This window comes from Marmota monax, unplaced genomic scaffold (genome assembly GCF_021218885.2).
Source record: "Marmota monax isolate L192 unplaced genomic scaffold, Marmota_monax_Labrador192_F-V1.1 WCK01_AAM20220418_F8-fsc00001, whole genome shotgun sequence".
Lineage (NCBI taxonomy): Eukaryota > Metazoa > Chordata > Mammalia > Rodentia > Sciuridae > Marmota > Marmota monax.
Genome location: NW_026693777.1, coordinates 43,851,915 through 43,874,670, shown reverse-complemented (window position 1 = coordinate 43,874,670; position 22,756 = coordinate 43,851,915). Strand labels below are relative to the sequence as shown.

The following is a 22,756-nucleotide window of genomic DNA, read 5'->3' as shown; positions in this document are numbered from 1 at the left end:
CAGAAAAACTTAACTATGAATCCCTATTGTTTACTTATATATACTGATTTTGAGAACAAGTTAAACTCTTACAAATTCAGTAGGGTCATTTGTATAATAGAGAAGAAAGCTTCCTTATTATATAAGACTGCAAAACTAAAATGATATAGCCTGCACAGGCTATAGTTCTGCATGGACTGTCCAATAATGTTAGTACTCCTCTGTTCACACCAAAGAATTAATGGGTCATTAATTATAGGTAAGTCTATTACCATTCCAAAAAACTTATTTACTTATTAATTTATTTATTGCAGAACCAGGGATTGAATCCATGACCTCAAGCATGCTAGGCAAGTACTCTGAGCTACGTACCCAGTCCTTTTTTTTTTTTTTTTTGCAGGTGGGTAGGGGGAGTACGGGGCACTCAACCAGAGTCACACTGCCAGCCCTATTTTGTATTTTATTTAGAGACAGGGTCTCACTGAGTTGCTTAACACCTCACCTTTGCTGAGGCTGACTTTGAACTCACAATTCTCCTACCTCACCCTCCTGCTGGGAGCACAGGCATGGGCCATAACACCCAGCTATTCTTTCTTTCTTTCATTCTTTATTCGTTTGTTCATTTATTCATTCATTCATTTATATTTTTGGTGCCTGGGGTTGAACCCAGAGGTGCTTAACACTAAGCCACATCCCCAACCCATTTTTTTTTTTTTTTTTTTTAGGTGTAGATGGACACAACACAATGCCTTTTTTTTTTTTTTAATGTGGTGCTGAGGATGGAACCCGGGACCTGCCCATGCCAGGCAAGCACTCTACCGCTGAGCCACAATCCCAGTGCCCCCAACCCATTTCTATATTTTATTTAGAAACAGGGTCTTGCCAAGTTGCTTAGGGCTTTGCTAACTTGCTAAGGCTGGCTTTGAATTCACAAACCTCCTGCTTCAGCTTCCTAAGCTCCTGAGCTTACAGGCTCATGCCACTGTTCCTGGCTTTATTTTAATTTTTGAGATAGTTTTAATTTTTGAGGATTTACTAAGTTGCCGAGGTTGGCCTTGAACATACTCTTCCTTCCTAAGCCTTCCTTATAAGTGTGCACCACTGGGGCTGGGGTTGTGGCTCAGTGGTAGAGCGCTCACCTAGCATGGGTGAGGCCCTGGGTTCGATCCCCAGCACCACGTAAAAATAAATAAAGATACTGTGTCCACCTACAACTAAAAAAAAAATTTTTTTAAAGTGTGTACCATTACACCTAAAAAAAAAAAAAAATGTATGGTTGGGCTGGGGTTGTGGCTCAGTGGTAGAGCTCTTGCCTAGTATATGTGAGGTATTGGGTTCAATTCTGAAAGAGAGAGAGAGAGGGGGGGGGGAGGGAGGGAGGAGAAAGACAAGTCCAACATCTAAAAATTTTTAAAAATATATGGTTATTAAATGTCTAAAATTTCATGAACTGAGAAAACTTTTAATTTATATTTTAACTACATAATGAATAATAACCATGTAAAATATAAAATTATAAGAAAAAAGAAAGTCTTCCACTATAATCAGTGCCACAGTCCCCAAGTGACTATTTTTAACAATTTCTGTTTAGTTTTAGTGGTTACCTCAATTATCCTAAATAAAATGAACTTCAATTTCATAACTTAGCAGTAGCTAAGAACTCCATATAATGAGAGAAGGAAATCGGCATTATAAACTTGCTGCACCTCTCCACTTCTATTAGCTACTGTTATTTACACATTGTCAAGGTTTGTATGACTGATTTCTATAATTACATTTAAGTCATTAGCATTTTTTATATGCTTATGTGATTAATGCTTGTAGAACCAATTAGGGTGAATGGTCCTTTAGAGGAAGAAAGGTAATTCTATGTCACTAATTAATAAAGTGAATTTATTCATCTTTATTTTTACTTACTGGTCAAAGTTTTACCAAAACTTTTTATTTATTCAGCTTTATTTTTACTTGCTAGTCAAAATTTTACCAAAACTTTTTATTTATTCATAATTATAGTATAATGTTCCTGAACAAATTTTGGCCTTTTTTTTTTTTTTTTGGTACTGGGGATTGAACCCACGGTCTTGTGCCACGCTAGACAAGAACTCTACCAACTCAGTTGTATCCCCAGCCCTTATTTTTTGTTTGTTTTGTTTTTAATACTGGGGATTGAACCTGGGGGATTGCTTAACCAATGAGTCACATCCCCAGCCCTTTTTTGTATTTTATTTAGAAACAGGGTCTTGCCAAGTTGCTTAGGGCCTCCCTAAGTTGCTGAGGCTGGCTTTGAACTCATAATCCTCCTGCCTCAGCCTACTGAGTCACTGGGATAACCGCACCAGGCTCTTCTTATTTTTCTTATAATCATGGAGATCATCCCAGTTCTTAAATCATGTTCTTAAAATAAATTGAATATCTTTTTGAAGACATTCTTATCTGCATCTGAGTTTTTATTTTAATAATATGCTACTTTATAGTACTATAATGTAGATGACATCCTAAAAATTTTACTCCACCCTCTACCCTTAGGCTAAATTTTCTTGTATTAGAGGACATCTCCTGCTTCTTGAATTCCTTTTAATTTTCCAGAACACAACCTCAGGGAATTCACCTAGAGTTTGTAAGAGGTCCATCTTTCCACCCTACTGAATGCATTAATATCATTATTTTATGCACACACTTGATAATTCAGTTGGCTAGCTAGGTTGATATATCATGCATGGTCCCTACCACTTCTGTGATTTCAGAAATAAAAAACAACTAAAAATCCAGCTTTACTGATCTTCTCTTTAACATCAAACAGAATTTTTTTTTAATTTTTTTTTTTAGAGAGAGAGAGAGAGAGATTTTAATATTTATTTCTTTTTTAGTTCTCGGCAGACACAACATCCTTTGTTTGTATGTGGTGCTGAGGATCGAACCCGGGCCGCACGAATGCCGGGTGAGTGCGCTACCACTTGAGCCACATCTCCAGCCCTCAAACTGAATTTTTAAATCTTTCTAACGCAAAATGCCTTCTCTTTAAAGATTAAGCCAGGTGCAGTGGCACACCTATAATCCCAGCTACTGGGGAGGCTGAGGCAAGAGGATTTTCAAGTCAAAGACAGCCTTGGCAATCTGGTAAAATCCTGCCTCAAAATAAAAAGGACTAGGTATGTAGATCAGGAATAGAGTATTCCCAGGTTCAATCCCCAGTACTGCCTCCACTCCCCAAAAGAGTATTCAAATATATTCTTTACGTTCTGAAATACCAGAAGAAAGTATCCAAATGGGGATCTTCTTAAAATTTTATGGTCAGATGTCCAGTGAGCCCATTTAATCTGAAATTTTGTGTCCTTTGGCTCCGAAATATATTCTTCCACCATTTATTAAGTAAATTTTTTTATGCTACTAGGGATCATGGAAATTGAACCCAGGTGCATTTCTAACTCTGAGCTATATCCCCAGTCCTTTCACATAATATTTTGAGTTGAAACAGGGTCTTTCTAAGCTGCACAGGTTGGCCTTAAACTCGAAATCCTCCTGCCTCAGCTTCCCAAAGAGATGAGATTGCAGGTATGCACCACCATCTCCTGCTTCTTTCATCCTTTTAAGTATATTATCCTTTTCATTTTCTGTTTCATTCTTCCTTTCTTTTTTCAAATTCCTCCATATGATCCAAAAATTCTTCCTCATTTTCCACCTATCTTTTTGTAAAGCACACAAAAAGATTTCAACCTTTTCCAGTTTATGTACTTATTTTTTTCTTTTTAAGCTTGCCACTTTTCCCTCTAAGAACTCTTCCTTATTTCTCCCTTTATACAGCAATTGTAACAAAAATATCTTCCTTCCTTTATTCATTCTTCCCTAACAGTAAAAGAAAATTGAAGAAAAAAAGGCAATATTTTTAATAATATATTTTTACCAGCAAGAAAACCAAATTATAACCTGATAATTGGCTGGCTTCTGGAGCTAATTCTGATCAAGGGTAGAACACACAATAATGACACTAATCAAGAAAGCAGAAAGTCTAACAGATAAACATTATTCATGCATATGTAGCTTTAACAACTTTTTCTTGTTCCTTTGAAATGAAAATGTGTTGCTTTAAATTTAAGATGAGAACAAAACCAAGCAAGAAGATAGAAATACAACTAAACTAATAACTTTGCATTATATTTCATTTTAAACCTTATCTAGCTATATGAAGACAATATCTCCTTTATACACTAAAATAGTAATTAGAATAGCCTGGCACTGATTACAAACAACAGAAACCAAAAAGAGACCCAAACATTAGCATGTTAACGTTACTACATTACAGGCGACATTTAAAATGTCACCTTTAAAAAGTATATATTTTTCAGCAATGGTACAACTGAGCCATTTGAGGAGCAACTTTCTTGAGGACAAATCTCATATCAAATAAATTTCACACATAGTAACAATTTTTAAGCACATACATATGTTAAATACAGTTTTATTTTTATTTTATTATTTTAGCTTTCCCCCGCTCCCCTTGGTAGCAGGAATTGAACCCAGTGGCACTTAATCATGGAGTCACATCCCTAGCCCTTTTTTGATATTTTATTTAAAGTCTCACTGACTTTAAATTAGGGCCTTGCTAAATTGCAGAGGCTAGCTTTAAACTCTCGATCCTCCTTCCTTAGCCTCCAGAGAGCAGCTGGAATTAAAGGCATGTGCCACAGTCCCCAGGTTTAATTTTATAATCTTACGGATAAAGACATTTTTAGTAAAATCCCAAAGACAGAAAACAAAAGGAAAAGACTGAGATATTTAACTATCTGTTTTAATCATTTTTTTTTTATTTATTTAAGGGTGGGATGAGACCTTGAACAAAATTAAAACATAAATCACAAAATTAAAACCTGGGAAAAATAAAACTCCTGCAAATTACTCCAGTAAAAGAAAAGATTCAAAAAGGCACCTTACAACCAGGCACAGTGGCGCACACCTGTAATCCCAGCAGCTCAGGAAGATGAGGCAGGAGGATCATAACTTCAAAGCCAACCTCAGCAAAAGTGAGGTGCTAAGCAACTCAGTGAGACCTTGTCTCTAAATAAAATACAAAATAGGGATGGGGATGGGGCTCAGTGGTTGAGTGCCCCCTGAGTTCAATCCCCGGTACACCTCCTCCCCCCAAAATAGGTACCTTACAGAAGATGATTTATGACAAATGGTCAATAAATCTATCACTGAAGAAGTACAAATTTAAAATAATTCCAATTTCTACCTACCAGTTTAAGACTGTTTTAAATTTTTTTTAAACATCCAGTTTTAAAAGAATAGAAAAATTGGCACAACTAGCATGTGTAAGTTGATATGATTCTAGAAACATCTATAAATGTTTAAAGACATTCACTGCCATAGAAATTTCACTTTTTTTTCAGAGATTTACCAGCAATAAAATCTTAAACCTGGCTATCCTAAACATGGATACTAATTACTGTATTATTTATAACAAACAAAACCCCCAAAAGCTAAATGTCCAACAAAAAAGGATTGTAATAATGACATTATTAAAATCAGTATTAGATAAATTCTTGATAAAGAATGTGACCTTATGACCTTAAAATGCTTATTACACCACATATGTATACTCTACTTCCATAAATATATAAACACATACAAGTGGAATCACACAAAAAATCCATTCAAAGAGATAAGAGGATCACAAGTTTGAGACCAGTCTGAGAAATTAGTGAGACTATATCAAAATAAAAAATAAAAAGAGGGCTGGATTGTGGCTCACCAGTAGAGCGCTTGCCTAGCATGCGCAAGGCCCTGGGTTCGATCCTCAACACCACATAGAAATAAACAAAATAAAGGTATTGTGTCTAACCAAAAAATAAATGAATGAATAGAACTGGAATGTAGTTTAGTGGTAGAGGGCTTGCTTAGCTTGCACAAGCCCTGGGTTCAATCCCAAACACTGTTGCCCCCACCCCCCAAAAAAGAAATATTAGTCATCATCTCTGATTAAAATGAGTACATAGTAAACAATAAGAAATATAAACTGCCCAAAAAAGGAATATTAATTCCCTGGTAAATTAAGAAACAAGAAACCCTTTACATAATGAAATCATATGTAATAATATTTGAATACAAAGAAATCACAGTAAGTGAAAAGTTGAGAATAAAATAAAAGCGAACTTGGGTCTATACCACATTTGTCCAAAATGAAAAAAATTAGCTTTCTAGCCAGGCGCAGTGGTTCATAGATACATAAAATAAAGGTATTGTGTCCACCTACAACTAAAAACTATATTTTGGGGGGTATGTATGTGCTGGGGATGTGGCTCAATGGTAAAGCACCCAAGCCCCCAGGGTTCAATCCCTGGCACCAAAAAAAAGGCTTTTGCGGGGCACGGTAGTAATCTCCGTGGCTTGGAGGCTGCACTCAAAGCCAGCCTCAGCAAAAGGGAGGCATAAGCAACTCAGTGAGATCCTGTCTCTAAATAAAATACAAAACATTTGTCCCCAAAACTCCAGCCATTTGGAGAACTTCTCCAACCATAAACAGAGAGACACCTTTATTACAAATTTTCCTTTTAAACAATATTATTTCCAAGGAACAGCTGAACCTTTGTAGGAATGAAGGTAGAGAATTACAGAAAATGGAGTAAAAGCATTCTGGAAGTCTAGGAGTAAGATTCAAATTCAGGATTATGCTAAGTGAAGCTAGCCAATCCCTAAAAAACAAATGCCAAATGTCTTCTTTGATATAAGGAGAGTAACTAAGAACAGAGTAGGGACGAAGAGCATGAGAAGAAGATTAACATTAAACAGAGATGAGAGGTGGGAGGGAAAGGGAGAGAAAAGGGAAATCGCATGGAAATGGAAGGAGACCTTCAGGGTTATACAAAAGAACATACAAGAGGAAATGAGGGGAAAGGGAAAAATAATACAAGGGGGAGAAATGAAGGTCAGTAGAGGGGGTAGAGAGAGAAGAGGGGAGGGGAGGGGAGGGGAGGGGGGATAGTAGAGGATAGGAAAGGTAGCAGAACACGACAGTCACTAGTATGGCAATATGTAAATCAATGGATGTGTAATTGATGTGATACTGCAATCTGTATATGGGCTAAAAATGGGAGTTCATAACCCACTTCAAGCAAAGTGTGAAAGATGATATATCAAGAACTATGTAATGTTTTGAACAACCAACAATAAAAAAAAAAATATTCAAATTCAGCACACAGAGAAAAGCCATTTTCAAAGAAAAACTAAATTTTAAAAATGTGTGAATATAGGGGCTGGGATTGTGGCTCAGTGGTAGAGCGCTCGCCTCGCACATGTGCAGCCCGGGGGTTCTATCCTCAGCACCACATAAAAATAAATAAATAAAATGAAGGTATTGTGTCCAACTACAACTAAAAACCAAAATTTTTTTTTAAATGTGTGAATATAACACATTATAAAGAAAGGACATGTAAGGATGAGAATTCTCAAAATTCTTACCATCAATCAAAATGAAAGTAGGTAATACTATCTTTAAATAATCATACTTTTCCAAAACATAATATTACACATTTAACTCAATTAATACTCACTGTATTCCAGCTTCTTTCTCTTCTTTTTCTCTTTGAGTAGTTCCTCCTCCTCCCTGACTCCTTCTTCTTCCCTTGTCTCCTCTCCCAGAGCATCATAAAGTACTGGATCTCGATGAACAGCCTTCCTCTGGAAATGCTTAGTTTTGGATCCTCCTTTAACAAGTACAACTTTTCTTTTCAAACAAGTGCAGCCAAACATGCAATCTGGTCGACGGCAGTGAGCAGGTTGGCGCTTTTCTAAAGCTAGACTGGAACACACACAACCCAGGCGACAGAAATCGTTGTTGCACGGAGGGGCTCGTTTCCTTATGATTGTGTGGATAGGTTTAGTTTTGAGAGATGCCTAAAGTTAAAGCAGAAAATTATAACTCTACTAAATCATCCTCTGATACCAACAACTTACAGTCATATATTGGTCTCCTTTCTTCTGAGTACTAACAGCATAAGAATAATACAAATTCAAAGGACAGAAATGCACACAACTAGGATTCTAAGTAATCTCCCATTCTAATACATAGCACAAGTAATCAAGAGAATAGATATTCTAATTATGAGCAAAGAAAACCAAAGATGGTTTTATTAAACAGAAACTGCACATAATGTTCTTTAGCAGAGGCTGATAAACCTAAGGATCCTGGGCCAAATCCAGTAAGCTTCATAAAGTCTCAATGGAACACAGCCAGGCTTTCTCATTTACATATTTTCTATGGTACAACAGTGGAGTTAAAATAACTACAACAGAATATATAGTCTGCAAAGTCCAAAATATTTACTATCTCACTCTTTATAGTGAGACAGTAAATATTCAGCTGGCATTTGCTCTAGAGTAATTAATAAAAAGGGAAGAGAATTATATTTGTGCAAGTCTATGAATGATTCATAATAAAGGACACGGTCTGTAATGAGTATCAATCAACATCTGACAATATTCAGCTCTACAATTCAGTATAGAAATTTTTTTCAGTGTTGAGAACTGAATCCAGGGCCTGTACACAAAAAGTACATGTTCTGCCACTGCGCTACACCTGCAGGGTTCAGTTCAGAACTTTAAAATGGAAGATACGATATAAAAATTCAAAGCTAAAAAATTATCCACAGGCTGTTCTGTCATTTCAAATGCACTTGAGGCTTCTTAGGTGTATCATTAATAAATTAGTATAAATCTTAGTATAAAATTTTATAAAAGACATAAGACTTTTCCCCAGAGGTTAATAATTCTTTGGATTTTCTGGGATTTGGTGCCTTTAAGCAGAATTTTTAAATATTTTAACAAGATTAGCAAATGTATTTGTTCACATAAGAATGAAATCAGAAATTTTCAGAATGGCCAGCTACCTTTATACAGCTGAAGGGTGTTATTCAAAAGCCCAACTTAGCAGGAGGGCTCTACAATTGAAAAACAGGTTGATAAAAAACGGAACAAGACATCTTAGTTGTCACCCAGGTGATTAAAAATTTCCTGATTCTTCTGCCAAAAGGCCCCATTCCCTTTCTAGTCAAGCATCAATATACTTCCAGAAAACAGCAAATACATACTTGAGCTGTAAGCAGTGTTGTCAAGGATACATCTGCTCGCTCTTCAGTGATATAGGTCCTTGGTTTTCCTTCCCAAAGTGCACAGTCTTCCAGGTCCATTAGCTTCACCTGAGATTTAGACAAGCCTGGAGGACGAGTTCCCTGTTGTTGTTGTTGTTGTTGCTGCTGCTGCTGCTGCTGCGCCTGCCGCAAACTAATCTGCTTTGGAAATATATTTTCATCTAAAGTTGGTACAGCAAAGTTATTCACCTGATTATCTGCGATGATGTTCGAAGTATTCTTGGTATTCTTATCTCCCAGAATCACAGGGGTGTGCTTCTGCTTTGGTGAAACAGGATATGGTAAAATGGATTTATAAGATGATTTAGTTCGGCCACTGAGTGTTGCCTGTTTATTTTGAGACTTTGCCTTTCGAGAGGCAGTGGGTACAGAATGAGGCTTCAAAGAATAAGAGGTAGAAGGGGAAATGGTAGATTGCTTCTTCAGTACACTATCAAGTGTTCGTACATAGCTGGTACTCTTGGTGGGAAGCTGGTATACCACAGGAGATGTGGGAGCATTGGAAGAGAAACCCATGCTTGTTTCCATAAGCTTGCCTTCATTTTCCAAGTATTCATCTAGCTTATCACTACAGAAAGCAGAACGGTTTTTCAGTGAACCTTCTGAATTTCCACCTAGAAATAAGGAGACAAAAGATACTTAAAGAAATCTAGGACAGATCCTTAGTTCCCTAGAAATGACTCAAAAAGGCCAGGAGTACTGAACTACAAGCTAATGAGACTTCCAAAGTCTCCCTCCTCACAAAGAAGGAAAAATAAAACCAAAAGATGAGACTGAGTCTGAGATACTAATTACATAAAAATCCACTCTGTGGTCTCCATTCCATTTTCTAAAATTATGCTTTACCTTAAAATTATCAAATTACATTTCTTAATCAACAATGATTTTTGCAAAGTGTTAAAGAGTCATTAAGTCATCAAACTTTGACAACTTTTGACCTAAATAAGTAAAAAATCATAATAGCAAAAAAATATAGAAATAAATCAAAGCAAACCTCAACAGAATGTCAAGGGATTACTTAAGACACTGGAGTACTAGAATCTGATACAAAGTGCAAGGGCACAGTTAAAGTCACAAGAGCATAATACTTAGGGTTCCCACTTCCCCACATATTAGAAATTAACCCAAGGGCCTTGTGCATGCTAAACAAGAACAATAACACAGAGTTACAGTCCCACACCATTTTTATGAGAATTTATTTTGAAACAAGGTCTTGCTAAATTGCCCAGGCTGGCCTCAAACTTGCAATCCTCCTGCCTCAGCCTCACAAGTAGTTGGGATTACAGGTATCCACCACCACACCGGCTCCAATATTTAGCTTTTAAGGAAGAAAAAAATAAGTTCAGGAGAGAGTCAAGGACTTTACTGTTTTAACACTATACAAAGATTCAAAGATTACAAAAAAGGCTGGGGATGTGGCTCAGTGATTGAGTGCGCCGAAGTTCAATTGCCAGTATTAAAAAAAAGCAGGGACTGCACCCTCAAGATTGTGGTTATGGGGAAAACAAATTAACGAGACAATTATTCAGTTCAGTTTAAATGCTAGAGAGAAGGAATATAAAACAATGGTTAGCTAAGACTTTTAACAAAAATTTGTAGCTATGTTTCAGAGCATATTTAGAGTTTTTTTTAATATTTATTTTTAGTAGTTGTAGTTGGACACAATAACTTTTATTTATTTATATGTGGTGCTGAGGATTGAACCTAGGGCCCTGCATGCACGAGGCGAGCGCTCTACCGCTAACCATGACCCCAGCCCCTTATATTTAGAATATTTTAAAAAACTAACTACCTTCATTCCTAGATGAAGATGCACTATGAAATTTCCCCCTCCATCCTTTGATCTTGGTGAAGTCATTGGTCTTCCCAGTCCTAGAAACAAAGGGAAATCCAGCATCTATAAAAGAAAAAGTAAAAGAGATGACCAAATTCCAGCAAAGTCAACATCATAAGACAAAAGATCAAGTCTTATCGAAAATGTATAAATGGGGCTGGGGATGTGGCTCAAGCGGTAGCACGCTCGCCTGGCATGCGTGCGGCCGGGGTTCGATCCTCAGCACCACATACAAACAAAGATGTTGTGTCTGCCGAGAACTAAAATAAATAAATAAATAAATATTAAAAAAAAGAAAATGTATAAATCACTTATTAATACTCTGCCAAGAGACAAAACATCTGCCATAAACTATCCTGAACGTATATCATAAATTACCTAAACTTTAATCTAAAAAAAAGTATTTGGCTTTATAAAAGCTATACACTCACCAGGAGAAGCAGGGTTGGTTCCCACAAGGTTCCAAAAAGGAAAGCTAGTAGCTGGAGCCAAAGGTAGCTGTACTCCCAAGTATTTAAGATCAATGCTCATTGTTGGATCCACTGAATTCAACTTTAAACCCACTATAAGGGAAAAAAAAAAAAAAAAAACAAATCATATTATCTCCTTTTTGTTTTTTAACCTTTGACTGGGGGAAGGGAGCAGTTAACAGAGAAAAAGGAGATGGTGACAACCAAATTAATTTATTTTAAATAAAAATTAACAGTGACAGAGTTATTTTAAGATGACCCTATAATCCACATTTCTCATATTACTCATTTGAGTATGATTAAGGTCTGTGATTTGTTTCTAACCAATGGAATGTAGCAAAAGGGATGAGGATATATGTTTGTGATTAAAATACAGAGTATAGTATCCCTCATGATAGAGCTTCAAGGAAATAAATTCTGCCAACATGCTGAGGAAAACTGGAAGCAGATCCCTCCCCAGTCTGGATTCTAATGAGAAAATAAGTCTAGGCAATGTCTTAATTACAGATTTCTGAGACCTTAAACAGAAGACCCAAAGTAAGCGATGCTAAAACTGCTATTACAAAGAAAACATGAAACAGCAAATGTGATATTAAATTGTTAAATGTGTGGTAACTCATTAAGTAACAATAGGTGACTAACATATCAAAATGGCAGAATTCAGATCTTTTATGCCCCGGTGGTCCAGAAACTTTCTAGAACCTCTAAACAGAACTTGCCATCAACAGAGTTTTTAGTCTGATTATGGCTATTATTAATGACATTATGGTTAAGTGAACCCATAAATATGAATTTTTTAAATGTTATTACAAAGCAATCTTTTAGGAAAGTATTTAAATTTTAACAAAATGGAAACCAAGAGGAATTTGAAGTATTATTATAGTAAAACTATTAAAAGTCATAGGTGTATGTTTTCAACAAAAATTTCATAGCGTTGATTCTCTAAAAGGTGAAGACATCAGGTAGATTGGGCCACAATTCATATGGCTAATTTGTGTATTAACCACATAGAACCTATCTGCAATTCTGCCTCTTTAAGTACTTTACTTTATCACATTTATTTAAATGCACGAAGTAATTAACACAAAATTCAATAGAATAAAACTTTCTTTCCTCAGATTACAAGTCAACTAAAGGGATAAGATTATGAGTCCCAACAACTGTTTTTTTCTTTCCTTTTTTTTTTTTTTTTTTAAATATTGTCTTCACTATTTCTTAATCATGAAACCTGGGCTAAACTTGTCTTTGGCTGTAGTTTCCACAATGGTAAAATGAACATCAATCAGCCACATTGGGCTATATGCTTTGAGAATTTACCTTTTCTATAATACAAATCATCTTAGACTATAATACAAATCATCTTAGATAAAAAGACATTCTCCAGACTTTAAGGAACATTAGTGTTATATTTCCAACTGATTCATTAGTAGTTACAAAACGGTAAATAAGTTCCATTAGTGGTTTAAAAAAGAAAAAGAAATAGCAAAAACCCCAAGTGAATTTTTTTGGTAATTTTAGTAAAATTACCAGAAGTGTAACTTAAAGTCAGAACAAGCAGAAATTAAGGAAGATAGGAAGAAAAAATCAAAAGTGGAACCAGAAAACAAGAAGCAGCAGCAGAAATTCAAGGTAGAAATGAATTCTAATCAAAAGACCAAAGGAGATATTATAGTCTTCTGAAAAAGAAAAATATTATTCATTAGTAATAACAAAAACTGGAGATGGAGATTTAGCGCAGTTGGTACAGTACTTGCCTTGCATGCACAGGCCCTGGGTTCAATCCCCAGCGCCAAATAATGAATGAATGAATGAATGAATGAATGAATGAATGAATGAATAGCTAGCAAAAGCTATGAAACACTGGCCAGAGCAATTAGACCAAAGAAATCAAAGGGATATGTATAGGAAAAGAAGAACAACTTAAATTAGCACTATTTGCTGACGATATGATTCTCTACCTAGAAGATCCAAAAAACTCCACCAGAAAACTTCTAGAACTAGTAAATGAATTCAGGAAATTAGCAGGATATAAAATCAACACCCATAAATCAAAGGCATTTCTGTATATCAGTGCAATGCCTCTGAGAAGGAAATGAGGAAAACTATCCCATTCACAATAACCTCAAAAAAAAAAAAACAGGAAAAAAAAATAAGATAGTTAGGAATCAACTTAACAAAAGAGGTGAAAGATCTGTACAATGAAAACTACAGAACCCTAAAGAGAGAAATCAAAGACCTTAGAAGATGGAAAGATCTACCTTGCTCTTGGATAAACTGAATTAATGTTTTCATACTACCAAAAGCACTATACAGATTTAATGCAATTCCGATCAAAATCCCAGTGGCATTCCTGATAGAAATACAAAAAGCAATCATAAAATTCATCTGGAAAAATAAGAGACCCAGAAAAGCTAAAGCAATCCTTAGCAGGAAGAGCAAAGCAGGTGGCATCACTATACCAGACCTTAAACTAAACTACAGAGCAACAGTAACAAAAACAGCATAGTATTTGGCACCAAAACAGTCTGGTAGACCAATGGTACAGAATAGAGGACACAGAGACTAACCTACAAAATTACAATTATCTTATATTAGACAAAGGTGCCAAAATCATGCACTGGAGAAAAGATAGCATCTTCAACAAATGGTGCTGGGGAAACTGGAAATCCATATGCAACAAAATGAAATTAAACCTATCTCTCTCACTATGCACAAAACTTAACTCAAAATGGATCAAGGACCTAGGAATTAAACCAGAGACTCTGCATCTAATAGAAGAAAAAGTAGGCCCTAATCTTCATCATGTAGATTTGGCCCGAACTTCCTTAATAAGACTCCTATATCGTAAGAATTAAAACCAAGAATCAATAAATGGAATGGAATCAAACTAAAAAGTTTCTTCTCAGCAAAAGAAACAATCTGTGAGGTGACCAGAGAGCCTACATCCTGGGAGTAAATTTTTACCTCTCACATATCAGACAGAACACTAATCTCTAGGGTATATAAAGAACTCAAAAAGATAAGCACTGAAAAAACAAATAACCCAATCAATAAATTGGCCAAGGACCTGAACAGACACTTCTCAGATGAGGATATACAATCAATCAACAAATACATGAAAAAAATGCTCATCATCTCTAGCAATCAGAGAAATGCAAATCAAAACTACTCTAAGATATCATCTCACTCCAGTCAGAATAGCAGCTAATATGAAGACAAACAACAATAAGTGTTGGCGAGGATGTGGGGGAAACGGTACACTCATACATTGGTGCAGCCAATATGGAAAGCAGTATGGAGATTCCTTGGAAATCTGGGAATGGAACCACCATTTGACCCAGCTATCCCCCTCCTCAGTCTATACCCAAAGAACTTAAAAACAGCATACTACAGGGACACAGCCACATCAATGTTTATAGCAGCACAATTCACAATAGCTAACCTGTGGAGCCAACCTAGATGCCCTTCAGTAGATGAATGGATAAAGAAAATGTGGTATTTATACACAACGGAATATTACTCAGCAATAAAAGAGAATAAAATCATGGCATTTGCAGGTAAATGGATGGCGTTGGAGAAGATAATGCTAAGTGAAGTTAGCCAATCCCAAAAAAACAAGTGCCAAATGTTTTCTCTGATACAAGGAGGCTGACTCATAGTGGGATAGGGAGGGGGGCATAGGAGGAATAGATGAATTCTAGATAGGAAAGAGGGGTGGGAGGGGAAGGGAGGAGGCAGGGAATTAGCAAGGATGGTGGAATGTGATGGACATCATTATCCAAAGTACATGTATAAAGACACAAATTGGGTGTCAACCTACTTTATACACAAACAGAGATTTGAAAAATTGTGGTACATATGTGTAGTAAGAATTACAAAAAAAAAAAAGTACATGTATAAAGACATGAATTGGCATGAACACACTTTATATACAAAGATGAAAAATTGTGCTCTATATGTGTAATAAGAATTATAATGCATTCCGTTGTCATGTATTTAAAAAAAATAAAATGGGCTGGGGTTGTGGCTCAGGGATAGAGCGCTCGCCTCGCACGTGCGAGACCCTGGGTTCGATCCTCAGCACCACATACAAAAATAAATAATTGAAATAAAGGTGTTGTGTCCAACTACAACTAAAAAATAAATATTAAAAAAATTAAATCGGGGCTGGGGATGTGGCTCAAGCGGTAGCGCACTCGCCTGGTATGCGTGCGGCCCGGGTTCGATCCTCAGCACCACATACAAACAAAGATGTTGTATCCGCCGAAAGCTAAAATAAATAAATAAATGAAAATTCTCTCCCCTTTAAAAAAAATTAAATCAATCAAATTAAAAAAAAAAAAAAAAAAACCTGACAGAACAAACCATATGTGGTGGCACTCGCCTGTAATCCCAGCTACTTAGGAGGATCTCAACAAGTTCAAGATCAGCCTGGGCAATTCAGTGAGATCCTGTGTCAAATCTTTCGTTCAACCCCCAGTAAAAAAAAAAAAAAAAGCCAGAACACATGCCTATGACAAAAGAAAACTTAAAATGTGCTCATTTTGGCAAATAGGTAAATATTTAAAATCAAGACTCATACAATCAGATTTAGAGACTGTTTCCTATCCATTGTCTTGTCTACATTTACTCCTATATTTTGAACTGTCCTCCAAGTGGTACCAAGTCCTAAGAACAAATAAAGAAAACTTATTTATTTTTTTCCCCCACAATACTAAGGATTGAGCCCAGGGTGCTCTACCACTGAACTAAATCCCCAGCTGCTTTTACATTTTATTTTGAGACAGGGTCTTGTGAGTTGCTTAGAGCCTTGCTATATTGCTGGGGCTGGCCTAGAACTTTCAGTCCTCCTGCTTCAGCCTCCAAAGTCGATGGAATTACAGAAACGCACCACTATACGGGGCTTAATTTCTCCTTTTAAAACTATAAATCTAGCTATTTAAAGGAAACAAAGATTGGGAGAAATATCACAAAAGTGAAAATAGAGGGAAGAACTCCATAAAAGAACTATCTCACACCTTGAAAAGTTTAAGTACTACTAGGATTCAGAGTTAACTCTTTAAGAAAATGAAACTGTTAGGAATCCAGCTAAGCCAGGCATAGTGGCACATGCCTGTAATCCCAGTGGCTTGGGAGGGTGAGACAGAAGAATCATGAGTCAAAGTCAGCCTTAGCAATGGCAAGGCACTAAGTAACTCAGTGAGACCCTATCTCTAAATAAAATACAAAATATGGCTGGGATGTGATTTAGTGGTTGAGTGCCCAGAATTCAATCCCTAGTACCCCTTATCACCACCAAAAAAAAAAAAGGGGGGGAATCTAGCTGATCCACCCTCTTCCCAGGGCTGGGGAGAGAACCCAGTATTCATACTAGTAGGCAATAGTTTTAAAGTTACCTCCCCAGCTCTTTTGATCCCTAAATTGCTAAGTCTTTGAACTTGCCAGCCTCCTGCCTCAGCCTTCCAGGTAGCTCGGTATTATAGTAATGTGCTACCACACCTAGCTATTTTTTCTTGAAACGGGGTCTGATATACTGCCTAGACTGGTGTCAAACTCCTGGGCTCAAAAGTGATCCTCCCATACCTCAGCGTCCCAATTAACTGGAATTATATGTGTACCCCACAGTGCCCAGCTTACGATTGAATAAATTTTAACAACTTTTGGATTAAGTACAGACTTAAACTAAATGCTGAATCGTGTAAATAAAGTGAAAAGTGATGGATCATAAAAATGTTTTATTTGGCTTTAAAGTCTTGAGTTTCCTGCCAAAAAACTAACTCTAGCTGTCACCATGTAAAAATTGAGGGACCTCATGGAACTGACTCACTCTAATTTCAAATGAAAAATACAAGACCTAAGAACACTAGGCCCAAATTTTCCTATTACAACAATTCAATGATGTGGCCTTCTCTTTAAAAGATACTCCAGGCCTGCAAAGACCAACTCAAATTCCCACTAATTTCACTTTGTCACCCACTTAAGATTCCATAAGCATTTGACTTTGAATTCCCCATTCCATAATGAAAAAGATCAGTTTTGGCAAAAATGCCTGCAATAATAGGGGGAAAAGCCAAACCTTAGCCAATCAGTAAGCAACAGGCAATTAGAGCAAAAAAAGACTGGATGTGGGCACTGGATATTAATTCTAAAACCAAAATTAAAACAAACTTGATTTTAAGTCAAAAGAACACAATATAATGTCACAATATTTCTACACTACTAAAGTACAGTATATAACTAAAAGTAGAAATGGAAGAGGGTACAAGATAAGCAGGTTAACTGATAAACAGCAAAACTGCTGAGATGTGACTGTCCATTACAATATCTACTACATTCAGTCCTTATCACTTTTTTGCCTCCCATTAAGGCAAAAATCATATAAGTACTATCATTTGATTTGGTAATTAAATAATCATTTTATAAATCAATCTTTTGTTGGACAATTTGTAATGTTTAAACTCTCAGTTAAATAATTATAATATAAACAGTTCCTTGAAAACTGCTAAGAGTTTAAAAATACAATAAGCTCTCCAAGAAATCCACCTAAAATCAAGGACATGACAAACGAAAAATTGTGGCATCTCCCAATCTTTTTTTTTTCCTTTGGAATTTTTTCTTTTAATACAGACAGACTAAAATAGACAGCAAATATTGGGAGAAAATACTCTCTGGGATACATATGAAAACAAAAAAAGTAGAAGCAAACAAAAATATCCATTCAAATAAAACTGTCAAACACTGGCTTTGAGATGTGGTACTAAACAAAACTGTGTGCACTTGCTCAACTCACTGAGCTCTAATTTTTCTCATCTGCAAAATCATAACAATAATGTCTTATTCATTGTCCTGTTTTGTACAATAAATGAAAAAGTTAAATTAGTGTATTTATAAGTAATTATGGTTTAAATAAGACTATGTATACCATAGTAGAGTAGCTTAAAAAAAGGTAGGAGACTTTAAACATTGTGAAGAAAGATTGGGAAAAAAAATAACGATGTAAAGAGGAATAGTTAAGTATTAACATGATTATAGAAACTATATATTTTATTATCAGAAAAAAGGATTAAGCAACATAATCTAGGCCAAGATAATCTATTACAATAAAGATAATAATTAAAATTTTAAATTAAAGACCCAATGATACAAATATATAAAATATATGTTTGCAGTCACAAAATTGAAAAAAAAAGTATTCTTCTATTTATACACCTAAATATATTACTAGGGATATAGGAACAAGTAGGACACTCCCCAATAAGCATGTAAACAAAAACAACTAAGCAATGAGATGGGGGCAGAGGGAAAACAATGGGCTACAAGAATAAACAGAGAAAATACCACTTTCTTACCATGATACATTTTTTCCATACCCAAGCTATTAAGATAAAGAAGACCCAGATATGCTTTTATGTTAAAAGGAAAACTGTGGAAGCAAAAAAAAAAAATTGGAAACTGAGAAATGAAATCAAGAGGCTGGGGACATGGCTCAAAGGCAAAGTAATTGTGTAGCATGTATATGGCCCTGGGTTCATTTGTCCTAACATTGTATTTAAAGATAAAAGGAAGGAATAAAACACCTGGGTGGAGGAGAAAGTAGAAGCAAAGCAGGGGAGAGGAGAAGAAGAAAAGAACAACTTGACTTGCGTATGTTTTAGAGAATATTACCTTCTTGAAGACCTGGATGTATCACCTGCTTGTGCCTCAAAGACTTCAAATCTTCTATCAATTCCTTTTCCAACTGGGAAATTCTTTCTCTGCAACCTACTCACAAAACAAACCCAAAAATATTGTATAACACAGAAGAGTAACGATGCATATTTCACTACCAGAGGATAAACCACAAATGTATCTCATTTAACACTATTATGCAATACCTGGGTCATTTGTGGTTGTTGCCTGGAGATTAGATGGTTCTTCTGTTATCCCATCAACTGCATGAATGTCTAGAGCTTCCTACATATTAAAAATGAAAATAAAATGCAGTTAGTATCACTTCTAAAACTTTTAAAAGTAAATCAGCATTACAAAATAAAAATTTAAAACCTAGGAAAACACCTCCATGTATACAGTTTTAACTCCAAATTCACAGAACTGGAGCAACTTTTTTTTCCCATAACTTCGGGGGTTTTTTTTTTTAAATGTTCTACACTAACATTACTTTAATAATCATGAGCTGGGAATATAGTTCAGTGGTATAACACTGCCTGGCACATGTGAGGACCTGTTTTTTTTTTGTTGTTGTTGTTTGTTTGTTTTTTTAAGAGAGAGAGAATTTTTTGATATTTATTTTTTAGTTTTTGGCAGACACAACATCTTTGTTTGTATGTGGTGCGGAGGATCGAACCCAGGCCGCAAGCATGCCAGGCGAGCGCGCTACCACTTGAGCCACATCCCCAGCCCTGAGGACCTGGGTTTGATCCTGAAAATGAAGGAGGAAAAAAAAAAAGAAGAAAAAGAAATATACACACACAATTACTCAGCTAAACTTAAACTTATGCTAATTTACATACTTACTGCTTAAAGCCTAAATATAACTTACTCAGCAACTAACAAGGAGGGAGGAAAAGAATAGAATTAAACATCCAACATCTGTTTATAGCCAACCTAGAAAGACGGTGACTTTGCAAAAATTAAAAAGAAAAATAATCTGGTTGGAAAGTTGAAATTGAATTTTAAAAAGAAACGATATCGCTGGGTGTGGTGGCCCATTTCTGTAATCCCAGCAACTCAGGAAACTGAGGCAGGAAGACTGAGAGTTCAAAGCCAGCTTCAGCAACTTATTGAGGCACTCAGCAACTCAGCAAGACTATGTCTCAAAAAGAAAAAAAAGAAATGATATCAATGTGTATGACAGCAGAACTAAGAAGACTATTAAACATTTATTTCCCCAATAGCATTCCATTAATACTGGCCAGGGATTAGAAGTGAAAGGGTTGGATGGGATGTCTCCAAAGCGGAAATGAACTTTTTTTTTTTTTTTGCGGGGCGGGGGACAGAAGGTTTGAACTCAGGGGTACTTAGCCACTGAGCCCAAACTCCAGCCCCTGTTTATTTTTTATTTAGAGACAGGGTCTATCTGAGTTGCTTAGGGCCTCAATAAACCGCTACAGTTGGCTTTGAACTCACAATCCTCCTGCTGCAACCTCCCAAATCACTGTGATTACAAGCATGCACCATTGTACCCAGAGTCAATTAACTTTTTATGCCCCCCTTCCCTTTTATGGCTACAACAGGTGGGCTGGGGATGTGGCTCAAGTGGTAGCGCGCTTGCCTGGCATGCGCGAGGCACTGGGTTTAATCCTCAGCATCACATAAAAAGATACTGTGTCCACCTAAAACTTAAAAAAAAAAAAAAAAAAAAGCATTCTTGGCAATTGCTCTACCATTGAGCTACAACCCCAGCTCTTTCTATTTTTTATTTTGAAGACAAGGTCTAAAGTTGCTCAGACCGGCATTGAACTTGTGATTCTCCTGCCTCAGCTTCCTGAGTAGCTATGATGGAGGCTGCAATACCACACCTGGCTTCTTATGCCTTTTAAAAGTACATAATGATGAAAATTGCAGTAAGACTCAAGGTTTGAAAAACTCAACCTCAGCATCTAAATACTGAAAAGAATCATGCTGCTCTACCACTGATACATTCCCTGCCCTTTTCGAAACAGGGTCTGCCTAAATTGCCCAGGCTATCCTTGAGCTTACTATCCTTTTGCCTTAGCCTCCCAACTAGGTGAGATTTATAGGCATGCATCACCATGCCCAATCAGACATAATTTTTAAAAGTATATTCAAATAAAATATCTTAAGTGACGACTGCTTACTAAATCAAACACTATGGAGGCACTTCCCTTCTATATCACACCCTTGCTATCTATCCATTATTCACAAAATGGGAGTTAGTTATCAGCCAATATAGATGTGAAGAATGACTAATAGGCCTTGGAAAGAATGATGGAAATTACATTCTTACCTTGGACTCAAAGGAAACAAAGAGAACACCATCCACATCTTCAAGATCAGGCTTCACATCAGGAAAGGTACCACTAGGGATTATAGGGATATTCTTGGAAGAAGTTAAAGTCCTTCCTGTGTTTTTAGGTGGTCGTCCTGCCTTAGAGAATTTCAATTTTCGAGGCCTTCCTCTTTTTCCAGGGACATTAGAAGAGGCATTCTGATTGGCATTTACATTCTTTGAGGTTCCTGAGATTTTAAACATAGTTGTTCGCTTTCTGCTCAGGTCTTCTTTTCCTGAAAATGAATCCCCAGTTGAACCCTTTGAACTGTCAAGTACTCTTTCTGAGCTAATGCTGTCGAACATATCAGGACATTTCCATTGAGGTTCTTTAACTAAGGGACATTTTTGTACTACTCTGAGATCCAGTGAATGTTTTCTAAGACCATTTTCTGATTCCTTGCCTAAGTAGAAACTAGTACCATTAGAATTTTCAATATATGTAGGCAAATATTCTAATTCTCCCAACACAGGAGATTTATCCTTTCGAGACGTGGAAAGTATGTTATCAGGCAGTTCAGAAATCTTCACTGTGCTTTTGGTGACAGCACAGGGCTCCAAATAGACTACAGGCATCTTTCCAGTGTCTAATTTGAACATTTTAGCTTTAGCAACACCTGATGGGCTGTTTGGTAGCCATTTAGAAGATGGATGATCAGTTTCTAAGTTATCAATTTTATTGTGCCTTTTTAGTTGTTTCTCTAATATAGGATCATCGTCACTGTTTGAGTATACATCTGTTTCTTCATCTGTGTCTTCCTGTTTTATAGTGATCCCTTCTGGGCATCCACCAACTTCATAGTCATAGTCATCTAGAGGTTCCTCTTTAATGACAACATTGAAGTTTCCATTCGGGTCTAATGGTGAGGCAATATGGGAGCCATCTTTAAAATTGTTCCCGACAAAGCTGAAGAGACAAGGGAGGGAGGAACAGAAAGTACAGAACTATCCATTATCCATAAACAAAGCTCAGAAGGAAAAAAGGTTTTGAAACAAAGTAACACATCAGATCTCATGAAATATTCCTCCAAAATACTCTGTATAACCTAATAAGATCTCAAAAGCAGTGTATCAATGGATTACACTTTGACCCAAAAATCATACAAATATTGACACACTAACAATTGTAAGCAAAGAAAAATTGCAACTTCTCAACTAGGAATTGCAACAAACTAGGAAAAGTTTTACAAATTGCCAGCTGATCTTATCTAACACAAAACCTAACATCTTTTTTTTTTTGATTGTTGTGGGGGTAGGGATGGAACCCAGAGGCATCCTCCTATGAAGCTACATTACCAGTTTTTGTGTGTGCGTTGTTTTG

The 22,756-nt window shown here is 36.3% G+C and overlaps 1 protein-coding gene across 17 annotated transcripts in view; it reads right to left on the bottom strand.

The window, feature by feature from the left end:
* Mga (MAX dimerization protein MGA) overlaps positions 1-22,756 on the bottom strand; it is a 130,329-nt gene that overhangs the window by 36,185 nt on the left and 71,388 nt on the right. For all 17 annotated transcript variants that reach the window (XR_009228386.1, XM_046460762.2, XM_046460761.2 and 14 more), the window contains exons 3-9: positions 21,394-22,342; positions 19,301-19,379; positions 19,092-19,187; positions 11,388-11,519; positions 10,915-11,019; positions 9,063-9,736; positions 7,527-7,869 (exon numbers count right to left, since the gene is read on the bottom strand). Coding sequence is in view for 16 of the 17 variants with exons in the window: in XM_046460762.2 (XP_046316718.1) it covers positions 7,527-7,869; positions 9,063-9,736; positions 10,915-11,019; positions 11,388-11,519; positions 19,092-19,187; positions 19,301-19,379; positions 21,394-22,342 (2,378 nt within the window). In the remaining variant the exon portion in view is untranslated. The remainder of the gene's footprint in view (positions 1-7,526; positions 7,870-9,062; positions 9,737-10,914; positions 11,020-11,387; positions 11,520-19,091; positions 19,188-19,300; positions 19,380-21,393; positions 22,343-22,756) is intronic.